The sequence below is a fragment of the Apaloderma vittatum genome, unplaced genomic scaffold, assembly GCF_000703405.1.
Source record: "Apaloderma vittatum isolate BGI_N311 unplaced genomic scaffold, ASM70340v1 scaffold10367, whole genome shotgun sequence".
Taxonomy (NCBI): Eukaryota; Metazoa; Chordata; class Aves; order Trogoniformes; family Trogonidae; genus Apaloderma; species Apaloderma vittatum.
Genome location: NW_009725683.1, coordinates 21,405 through 33,551, shown reverse-complemented (window position 1 = coordinate 33,551; position 12,147 = coordinate 21,405). Strand labels below are relative to the sequence as shown.

At 36.1% G+C, this 12,147-nt stretch overlaps 1 protein-coding gene across 1 annotated transcript in view; it reads left to right on the top strand.

Annotated features, from left to right (window-relative positions):
- The first annotated feature begins 296 nt into the window (after positions 1-296).
- Positions 297-12,147, top strand: part of RAP1GDS1 (RAP1, GTP-GDP dissociation stimulator 1) — a 29,627-nt gene continuing 17,776 nt past the window's right edge. Inside the window, exons 1-3 of the mRNA XM_009872991.1 lie at positions 297-433; positions 2,854-3,110; positions 11,122-11,250. Coding sequence (XP_009871293.1) covers positions 297-433; positions 2,854-3,110; positions 11,122-11,250 — 523 coding nt within the window. The remainder of the gene's footprint in view (positions 434-2,853; positions 3,111-11,121; positions 11,251-12,147) is intronic.

The following is a 12,147-nucleotide window of genomic DNA, read 5'->3' as shown; positions in this document are numbered from 1 at the left end:
GCTGAACTGCAAGGTAATAGTTGGATTGAGAACAAGACACAGCAACATGCTGTGGTCTTGTTTTGACTGTAAATGATTTGGAGTTCGGTTAGTATTCTTGTGTGCAAAATCTGTTTCTTAGCGACGGAGCAGGGAGAAGCAAGTTGGTAATAAGTACATAGAGCATTCTGAGTCAGAAACACACTTTTTGCTTCGAGATGTGACAGGGTGTCATAGCCTGAGCTTGGAGTGGGTAGTCAGGACCTTCAGAATTTTCCTCCTACATCTGGTACAGGAATCTTTGCGGCCCCACGCTAATGAGCCAAGTTAATCCTTTGGGGCATAAGAAAGCAGCACCAGGACATCCTAATTACAGCAGCAGTCCAGGTCTGTTTTTCACCCAGCTGCCTAGGGCAGAGAAGCTGTGCGGGGTGAGCTCTAGCATGGGAAACAGGTAGAGCAACAAACTCGATTAAAGCATCTCTTCTACGAATCTACCAGCCTATGTAGCTGCATCAGTCTGGCACTTACAGCCTGCCACCTGTTTGGGAGGGATCCTGAAGTTCATTTTACCCTAAGTTTTAGAGTATACTTTAGAGATAGAGGAATATTTCTTGGAATGAGATTAATTTCTGAATCTTTCTGCCTTACTTTTGCTGTCTGTTACAAGAGAAGCTGGTATCTGTCTACCTAACAAGAAATTGTGTGAATAAGAATTTGATCATGTATTTGAAATCAGAGACTATTATGTACTTAAAGGTACAACAGTTTTTTGATATATAACTTCTTTGACAAACCAGAGAGAATACAAGTAAAGGGATAGATTAGTTACATTTTAATTTAAGATATTATCACACCATTATTTTCAGTTAAATTACATCCAGGTAAGGAACTTGGCTTGTAACTATTTTTCTTTTTTCTTTTTTTTTAATCCTTGCTTCCAAACTCTCACCTGACTCTATATTATTCTTTGCTTACATATTTTATATGCAATTCATGACACAAGAATGAGCTTGACCCCTGATTCTTATCTCAAGCTTAACTTTATCATAGGTTTTGTTGATTTCAATTGCATTATAGTGATTTGAGGACCACATTCAGTCCATCTGATCCAGAATCAGTGATTCAGTTTCATTTTACATACCTCTTTTGACTCATAAAACAGGTCAGTCAAATACAAAATCATGTATTTGCAAAACTTTTGTAATAAAAAGTTCAAGAAAAGGATACATAAAACGGAATACTGGAATATTCCAGCCAAGTTTGAGGTTTTTTGATCTTCTGATTTAGTAAATGTAGGCACTGAATCTGAGCACCTGAGTGTATTGTCTTGCTGTATTTTGGTGCAGCACTTTTATTTCAGCATTATGCCTACATTTGTCACTGCTTCATAGATGCAAGAGATTTATTTCTTTTATATTTCTCCTTTTTTTTATAGTCCTTCCTTGACACAAAATCTTTTCTTGAATTTGTTTGACTGTAAACTGATTCCAGTTTCTCCTTTTTCAAAATGGAATATACATACCTGTAGTGAAACACAGTCCCCTGATGTCCTGATCATGTCCAGGTGGAGACAGTCACAGCAGTGGCATTTTTCCTCTGTTGCATGCGTCTCAGTTATTCTGCAAAACACTTATTACTCTGGTAATAAATTTAGTAGTTAAGTTCCACCAAGAATTACCCTTCCTCCTTCAGCTCCACTCAGCAAATTATCTGAAGTCCCTATATACCCCTCATATATATATATACACATATTGGTATTTATGAATATATATAATGCAGGTGTGTATACTTATAATTCTTACATATATATGTTGTATGTAAGTGATACATGCTTCAGAAATAGTATTAACAACAACTGAAAGTTTCTGAAACTTCTTTTTGTAAAGCTCTGGAACACATTATAGTGGAAGATCATATTATAAATGTGGACAGCCATGGTTTTCTTACTAAATACATTGCAGAATGAGGAAAAATTGATAGCTTGACCTCCATATACGACGGAGAGAGGGAGAAGTGACAACAGAGTGGTGAATAACAAGGGAAAGAAGAGATTTGCGTTGGGGGCATTTAGAAATTGGGGAGACAAGTTTTTTGGTTTGGGGTGGTTTTTTTTCTTGTTTTGCAAAAAATTTGCTGTAGTGATTTTTCCACCCAAGGTTTTGTTTTTATCCAGATTTTCCAGCTGATTCCAATGGTAACTCACTTGGAAATACCTGCTTTTGAAACCCTGAAATTTAGGTTATTCACGGTTGTGTGATGCTGACTGCCTGCTAAGAAAGGAAGTGATATTGTCGATTACTATAATAGAAGGCTAATTTTTCCTTAGTTCCTACACTGATTAAATCTGATTTGTTATAGAGAAGGATTTCCATACAAAGATTATCGTATGTTATTTATGACAACACAGAACACTTTTAACCATACAAAAAGAACCTGATAGTGCTATTAAGTTTCAGGTCTAGAAGTACAAAGAACATGCTGTGTGGCAGAGTCAGTGCATGAGTGGGAACTGTTACCTCTATCTGCTCTGTCCATTTTATTCTCCATTTTGTTTTTCAGTAACCCAGGCAATTTATTTTCTGTATTTCAATTTCTCAGTCTGCATAATGGCAAGAGTAATTTACCTGGTCCACAAAGGTGCATGGACTAGGCTTTGTAAAGTGCTCAGAACCTGCCTCTGGCAAAATGCAGTGTATCTTCGGAATATTGTTTATCAGCTGTGGTGGCTCTGCCTCAAACACTAAAGTTCTGTACAAAACTATTAGTGCCAAGTGGTTAATCTTTTCATTTTAGGTGTTTTCACTTTCCTAGCTCTATTGCACTAAAAGCTGGCCCTCAAGCATCTCTCTAGATTATTTGACAACATTGGAGGAATGACTTCACGCTGTTTAAAAAATTCATTTTGTATGATTACTGTTATGTTCGGGACTCTACGGTGGGTTTTGGTTTCATTTTCTTTAATGTAACTCTTTGTTTTACAGATGAGGGCAGGAACGCAGTTGACCATGCAGGTGGTGCACATATTGTAGTAGACCATATAAGGTCACTGTGCAGTAAAACAGATCCAGCCAGTGAGAAGCTCTTGACTGTCTTTTGTGGCATGCTGATGAACTATAGCAATGAGAATGGTAAACAACACCAAAAATTTGCTTTATGTCTACCAGGAGAACAACCCCATCAAAAAAAAGAAAAAAAAAAAGTTAAAGTCAACTGTAGGTTTACATTGTGGGGACTAACACTGAATTATTCTGAAAGTATGAATTATCTCAATTCACATATACAATTTTCTGTTTCAGTAAGATTATGTTCCAAAAATACTAGATATCTCCCTGATGTATTTTCATATAGCACATCATAAGAAGTTTTAAAGTCAACATCTAATTTACTTCTTTGTCTAAAAGCAATACCATGGAGGTGTATCACACACATTTACACATCATTAGTATCAAACAACACCATAAGACTCATTTGTTGCAGTCATGCAGTGTTGTCATGTTTATGATTTGAGGGTATGTATGCCAAACAGTTTACCTTAATCTTTTTTCTCCTTATGAACTGTATATAAAACTACATGTTACTTTCTTCTACAATAAATGGGGAATAATTTATTGTGTATGCTCAATGCTGTTCTGTGCCTACAAATTAAGTTTATGTTCTTTATCCCATTAAATGGAGATGTTTAGGGGCTGGGATAAAACCACAAGATAGTATCTTAAATGAGAAATCGTTGACCACTGAGAACAAGAAAATAGTGTTCTAGACTAGTTGTACAAAAATATAACAATATTTTAGTAACTAGTCTGCTTCTGCATGTAAGTGTGGTACTATGTCAAAGTATATTTTACAGAGTTCACACATTCCCAAGTATTTCAAAATTTCAGTCTCTAAGAAAATTGAGATTAAAAAAAAAGCTGAATAGAGACTGTTCTCCTGACTTGTAATGGCACAGATTGCAAATGTAGCTAGTTAATCACATTGTTTCTTCAATCACGCCACTTTCCTGACTGGTAGTGGTTTATCTTAGGAAGAAATAGCTTCTGTATTAGCTGTTCACCATTGCCTTAAAACTGTCGCTTGCTGTAACTCACTTTCCAAACCTGTGTCCCCAGAACTTCAACTTTTCAGGATGGTCTATAGGCTAAACTTTTTTTTTTTTTTTACTGTATAAATTTTTAATCTGCTTTATCATCTCTTCTAGCATAGCTTCCTTGTATGTTTTCCGTGTTATCTCTCTGGAGCTCTCAGCTCTTGGTGTTACTTAACAGCTTCCAAATATCACTGTTCTATGTGTCTCATCTCTTTCTCTTCTCACATTCTTTTTTCCTCCTCTTTTACTATTATTATCTAACAATACTTGTTTACAGTACTTCCTTCTTCTCCAAATAGCAACTTTCTAGTCCTTTATTTCATATAGTTGAGGAACAGTTTTGCTTGATGTCTGCATGAGTGTCATATTTTATTACATTTCATAGTGTTAACTCCATACTTTCTTCATTTGCTAAAATATTTGAAGGAAATCGGTATTCTCACCTCTAAGATACCAAAATCCTCTGGATTAATTAAGACTAATGAGCATCCAGTGTATTTGGACAGACAAGTCCAAAAGGTCTGTGTAGAGATATATGGTATAAGTTTTGCTTCAGTGACCAAGCTCCAGCAGATCTTCCCTAGGAAAACTAATTATGAGATAAATCTCCCAAAACAAGCAGTTTCTGAACAGTTTAGCTGTTATGAACATTGAATAAATGACTCATTCCATCTAGTAAGATAGCTTCTTCTGATGCAATCAGTAAAGCAGTTGTGTAGTTCAGTGACAACTAGGAGAATTCACTAGCTGCTCTCTATTCTGCTAATGACATCTTTCGTGTCGCAGGAACTAATGAACTGACACAGTACTCAAAGGAGCCACTGAAGTGAGAAATGCAGGAGCATTCGGGGCTCCTGGATCAGGGTGCACATCACCACATGAGGAGGGAATGCTGGGCTTACCAAATCCTCACTGTAGCCCACTGACTTGGTGGTTCTCCATGAGAAAGGACATTTTGGTAGAGACCCAGGCTCCTGTTTGACCCAGCACCCATGGGTATGCTGTGTAAGATTTGTGTCCTGTAGTTCTGTTATCAGTTTGCCCACTAGCCTGTGGCAACTGCTGTACTAAACTTCAAATAATCTGGCAAAACAATATTACAAAAAAAAAAAAGATAATTAAATTTTTTGAAGAAAACTCATTGACGATACCTCCAGTAGGCATATGGTGAGATGGGTAGTTGACCTGTCTTGCCAGTTTTGTTTTAAGAGTCATAAGTACAATTGGACCCTGGTTGTAAATTGCTCTAAAAATACCACCTGCACACCATCATAACTTTTCAGAACAGTGGTCAATGTCAAATATGATCCCGAGGTAACCATTTCCGCACACTGCAGCATCAGGTGGATAATATTCCGAGTGAATATAGTTCTTTGCTGACCTGTTAAACATGAAAGCTCAGATTACCCTGACAGTTAATTGTGCTCACAGATTAATGATACCATTTTCAAGATTTACTTGCCAAGGCGTGACCTCATGTCACTTAGGAAAAAGATAAACACTGCGTTGGTTTTGCTGAAGGATGAGGTGTATGGGATTGCAGCCTAGAGTCCCAGATTGCTTTGTCTGTTGTTATGGAAACAAATTAGACAAACATAAAATAAAAAATATTAGAAATGTAAGAAGGAAGTGTTCCAGACTTTGATATAGCACTTCTACCTTATCTTTTTTCTGTAATCTTTCCCTGCTTAGCATGCTATGTTACAAAATTATAGGTGGGGATCCTGAAAATTTCTTTATCCCTTTTAAAGACTTGCACTCTTCTAAATGGCACTGGTTATCCAGATAAGGACAACTACAGCACATTTTGGTTCTTAGGTGCATCTAATTATCTGTGAACACCCTAATATCCTCTAATTCTTAGCATTTTATGAGCAAAGAGTATTTAAATTGTTTTATTTGATTCTAAACAGTTTGTCCTTCCCAGCTGACTAATTGCCCTCATTTTCCAATAGCTGCTACTACATTTTTAATATCTATCAACTACTTTATTTTTTTAACATGAGACCCATCCTTGAGTACTTCAAGTTTTCAGATTAGCATAGGGAAATGTCACACAAATTTTACAAAAATTGCAACTAAAAAGCAGCTACAAGTAATATTTTCTTTTCATAAACAGAGCAAATTAATGGAGCATTCCTATACATCATCCTGATTCTGAACACTCAGCTTGCAATTGCAACTCCATTGATAGCACTGTTGTCTAAACCTTAAAACTAAGATTCCCTTTACCAGTTTTTATACCATTTGCTTGTGTTCAGGAATTATTCTTGCCTGCTGTGTCTAAATTCTTCCTTTGCCTCCTTGGAATCTTGTAATTTCATTAGTTAACGGAACAAACTTGGCTTTGGCATCTCTTGCAGTTCTTTCAATCTCAAAAAAAAAGTCTCGATTTTTAATTGTGTTGCTAGAAGTCAGGGGTTTTTTTTCCTGCTGGGACACATCAGCCCAGATGATTTTGACCCTCTCCATCATCATTGTAGTTTACTACCCAAATTCAGTCAGACAGAAATATCTCATCTCAGCTTTCCATTACTAGTTCTTAAAAGGCAAAGTTGCAGGTATGGCTAGAAATGAAACAGATGTATCACACTTTTGTGAATGGTTTGGCTCATAGCTTTATCCTGAAAGAAGCAAGTCTTGACAAAAACCTACAATAATGCTTCGTCAAGCTATGCAAACTTTATCTGGGATACAGGGCACACATGCTTAAAGCTGCTGTTTTGGCACCTTTCAGTGGGTTCAGTATGTTGTTGTGCTTCTCCCATTCTGAAGACATTTAGTCTCTGCATAGCTATAAATCTGCTTAAGAGCAGGAGGCAAAGCAGGCTTGGATAAGGAGTGAAAAACTAACTAATCTAATAAAACTAATAATCATATGCAAACACTCACATAAAAGAGTTAGTGACATGAGTAAGTTATTCTGCAGATCTCATAATCCTGCGAGCCAAGACTATTTACAAGTTAATGGGATCACTCTGTAAGGTAGCTAACTGTCTCAAGAGATTTATAAAATAAACCACAAATGCATTTTTAAAGAAACACAGACGTCATGGATTATCTAGCCCAATTGACTCATTAGGTAGTCAAACTGGAGATCAGAAGTTAACCAGATACAGTATGCATGTATGAAAGTATACATGTATTTATATGTGGGTGTGTATATATAGATAAAATGAATTATGTTTATTGCTTCCTCATCTCATTTCATATTAAACTTCAATCTGTCAAGGTTGTCCTTCCTGCAGTGCCTTTGTAAAATGTGACATTCTGATGTTAAACCATACAACTGCCAAGCCTTTCTTATTCTCATAAAACTCTTAGCAACAGGAATGAATGTTGTGGACTGATTTGCACTGTTTACCATCTGCAGAAGCTATGTAAATAAACAAGAAATTAACGGGAGATTTGTGGCACCATTATTATTGTCTAACAGCAATATGTCAGTAATGCTTCCTTCCAAGACTGATCTTTGCTAATTTTCATGCTTTCTGTGATTTTGTTTTTCATTTACATCACAGCTAAAGACATATAGCTTGCTTTCAAGACCTAAATATACTTAAATGCAAAGTAACCTAAAGCATATAAAAGCACATTAAAAGTATGTTTCTCATGATAATGAGATAATCAATACAATCACATGAGTTAACATAGATGTGGGTATTGCAAGCAGGTTTCTCAAGGGTACAAGATTATGCCACCAATTTGTACAAAACAGAATTTCCTTTAGCATTAGTATCAGACTTACTGGTGAAACATGAAATAACTAGTTGTTTTATGAAATTGTGTCCAAAATCATGAACTAGCCTAAATCAGCATTTTAAACTCAAATACCCCCAATAAAAGTTCTCAATTTGGGATATTCTCCCCAGATCTTACTCTTTGGAGTTTCCATGTGTGCCACCGAAGGACATGGAGCCACTGAAATGCAAGTTTTAGGTAGGTAACTCTTTGTGCTGGCGCATGTATTGACTGCCTTTTATCTACCTGTATACGCATCTGTACAGCATCACTGTCAGTGCTTTTCACCCCAAGAGAACACACAGGCATCTTACTAGTGCAACATGTGATGGCAGTGTAAAAACTGAGAGCGCATCTTTTGTGGCTTTAAGTCATAAATTCAGAAGAGCCGTTCAGTTTTTCCTGCTTCCTGCTCACTACTCATCAAGTTCTGCTTAGGAAGCCTATAGAGATGCTGTTTCAGCCTGAGACACGACGTTGCCTGGCTTCATGGCTCACTTTAGTTCTGTATCAGGCAACTGCTTGGAGGAAGGATGCATGTGTACCCTGAGTTTGTCTCCTGCTTTAGTAGGGCCTTAACACTTCCTGCAACAAAAGGTGGAGATACACAGTTATTCCAGGTTATTACCCAGACTACTATCTTTCATAGGACAGCCAGAGAACTCCTGCAGGCCCTTCAGCTAAGACCGAACCACTTGGATGGTTTTAATTTCTCTGAAGTAAAAGGTGCTGTCAGTCTCTATGCCAGCGAGAAGCCCAATACTTTTCTCTTAAACTTTTAAGAGACTTTATTTACTCTTGTATTTACTAGAGAAAGAGCCTCCTAGTATTGGTAACGACAGGGAAATGACAAGTTCAGAATCTGTATGGCAAGACCGGGTTTAAGTATAAACACAGCAAATGACAGCCTTTTGTTTTCAAAGGTTTTGCCTCCTGTGTAACTTTGAGACTCACAGGGCTCTACAGTCTGATGCAGAGGGGAAAATGTATCCTTTCACTTCCTGCGGTTAAGGCATCAATATTTACCCTAATGGCAATACTTGTAATACCATTCCTACCACTGTAGGTCATTCCTGTGCTCAGGTGCCATCCTGCTTCTCCAGGGAAATGAGGCTGGTGCGGAGTCAGGTATAATACCAGACTTTTAACCCAGTACAAGTGTTCTTTCTTGGTATATTTTCTTTTCCCTTTTTTCCTACTTGGGAATTCTAGAGGCCCTTTAATCAGTGTGTTCCATGCTCTCCTGAACAAGTATATCCTTCTGTTTGGCTCTTAAGATTCCTGTTTCCTTTCAAAGATGGATATGGTTTTCCTTTGTCCACATGTCTTCCACACTTTTAATGTATTTTGCATTAAGAAAGAGACAACAGAAAAAAAAACTCATCTCAAAATAGAAAGTTTATGCTTCTGATGTCAGAACACTTTTCTAAATGAAGGCCAAGGAGATTAATTGTCTCTTTGCACATTACCGTTGGATAAAGTGATTTTAGAGTGAATAAAGTCATAGTCTCGTAACAAAGCAATTTCTTTACATATAATTTTTTATGGCATTTGTGGTTTTGGTCTTTGTTCTCCTACTCTCCATGACTACCATTTTTCCTTCAGAATTTTTAAATATCTGCAGGGGACAATCACAAACTAAGGACAAAAAAAGATTATTTACCAGTAACTTGAGTTCTCCTACATGATCATTTTCTCCACAGAACCATTCCAGCTCCCCTCTCCCCAATTTTCCTATTCAGAGACAGATTTTTACAGTCAGTTTTGAACGAAGTAGGAGGATGTAGCAGTGACTCACACATCTGCTGGAGGTAAAATGGCATTCAATGCATGCGCTAGTGCAATTTGTACTTACCTAAAATTTGACAATTTCAACAGCTCTTTGATGTCTGACATGGTATTCTCATAAGTTTCTCTAAAGACCACGAATCTGTGGAAGAGGTAACCCCTTTCCCCCAAAAAAGGAAATTCAGTTACTGGTAAGTAATACAGTTTTATTAAAGGTGTCAAACCATAAGGATTCCTGCTTATCCCAAATAACCTGTAATAACCATGCAGTTTACTTATGTAGTGTACTAAATTGATAATTATTAGAGAAGTATCTTACACTGAATATAAAAGAACTAAACATTCCAGAATCTTTTCTTAATTTGAATTATATGAAAATTCCAAACACACTTACAGAATCTTGAAGACCAAGAGTTTTCTGAGAGCATGAGATACTAAATCTGCTAGACTTAAGATGTAATATATTTTAATTTCCCTGTAAAAATCTGCAATTTTCACAGCTCTGATTCCACAGATATAAAAACTCCAACTGATTTCAGTTGACAAAATGAATTCCTTAAAAAAAAATTAACCAATTCCCCTGCAGGGCTTGACCCAAAGCTAAATGAAGTAATACAATTCTCTTAAATTCACTAGCTTTGGATCCTTGTCTTTTGAGTCTTTAACATTTAAAGACAGCTAAAGTGCTTAGAAATAAAGGAAAAAAGGTGCTTAGGAAAGTTACTAAACAACATCTGGTGTGTTCATGTCTGCTTCATTCTATTCAACTGTGAAACAATGTTTTTCTTCTTTGCTATGTTATAGGAAAAATGTGTAAGAGCAAACACCGTTATAATCCTTTAAAACAATCATGTTTCTGCCTAACTATCAAACCATCTTTCTATTTGCAGACATCTAGGAGAAATAACCTTCTTACTTGTAAATACTATAAACTTTCATCCTGTGCAAGAAATTATCAGAATGGCTTCTAAGGACTTTTCTTAAACCTTCCATTTTTTTTGTCTTTATTAAACTTTCTTTTTTCTCAAGCTTTTCATAATCTACATTGTGACTTCCTGTGTTTATAAAACTTTTCGTGTTTATTTCAGTGCCAGTTTATATTCATCCTAAATTTAATTTTCCAGTTTTGATCTTTAGGGGAAAACAGTATATAGGAACAAGTTCTCAGATAAATAATTATTTCACTGACATAGTTTTTCTTTGATTTCAGTCAGCTAGTCTCAGTGAACTCAAAATCAAACCCAATATGTATTACTAATCTGATAATCACAAAATTATCAGTAGCTGCATAATTCACTATATCCTATCATGAGGGAATATTTCTGGGAGTAAGTCCCATTGCCAAAGGCAGGGGGAATTATGAGTCCATATCTCAAGTCTGCACCAGATCCTAGCACAGAAGAGTAGAGAGAACAGTGCTGCTTAGCCTAGAAGTTGCTTTGGGTGAAAAATGCTGGTTAGCTTTAAAGAGTAGTACTACAAACAGAAATGCTAACTCGCTGTTGTACTTTCTTTTTATGTAGATACTCTGCAGTCACAGCTTATCAATATGGGTGTTATTCCTACATTAGTGAAATTGTTGGGCATTCATTGCCAAAACGCAGCTCTAACAGAGATGTGCCTTGTTGCATTTGGCAATTTAGCAGAACTTGGTAAGTCTACAATATTAATCTGAAATTTACATCCAGTTTTCATAAAGTTAAATCTTAAGACTAACAAAAGCCTTGCACTGATGCTTGTTCCGTTCCTTTTATTTCGTTCAAAATTTAAAATAAGCAATTTCTGCTTATTGACTCTAAAAATCTATAGTTGCCTTTTTTTTTTCCCCTTGAGTAAATAAAATTTTTTGGTTACTTAGTATAACTTCTTTGTTTTATGTTAACGTTCTTCAGTACAGCTAAGCACGTTTTAAATCATCTAAACAGTATTCCCTAAGAGTTGCTACTTATTGTGAATTATTTATTAATAATAAGCATAACGTATCCTGCTGTAGCTCTGAGAAGTTATATCGCTGAATGAAACTGAGACAGACACAGCTCATAAATCTGTCTATAGAACATTGTTTTAGTCATAGAGTTTTAACATGTTCTAGTTAAAAACTTGCATGTATAAAACAGGAATAGTACTAAGCTGTAGATGTTATTTTTAGCAAGTTTAGTTATAACTTAATTTAAAGTTTGTGGTATTGCTTTTATCCTGTGTCTTTGTGCATTGGCTAGTTTTCAGTGGAATTCCATGAAGAGTAAACTAACTGGTTGTTAAGACCCGTGTTTTATTATCACTTGTGTTTTAGGTTGCTGTTCTTTTGCTAATTGATTCTGTAGAATTTTAGACTTAGGAGTTTTTTTGTGCTAGAGTACAATAATTAGCAGTTATAATATCAGCCTGTACTTCTAGGAAGACTCAGCAGTTCAAAAACGTAAAAAATATATTCTAAATTCATAGTATTTGGTGGCCTGAAGTTATTCATAACTGTCTAAAATTCATAGAATTCAAGGCCAGAGAGAATATCATGTTTTCTAGTGTAGTCTGATAGCATGCATAATACC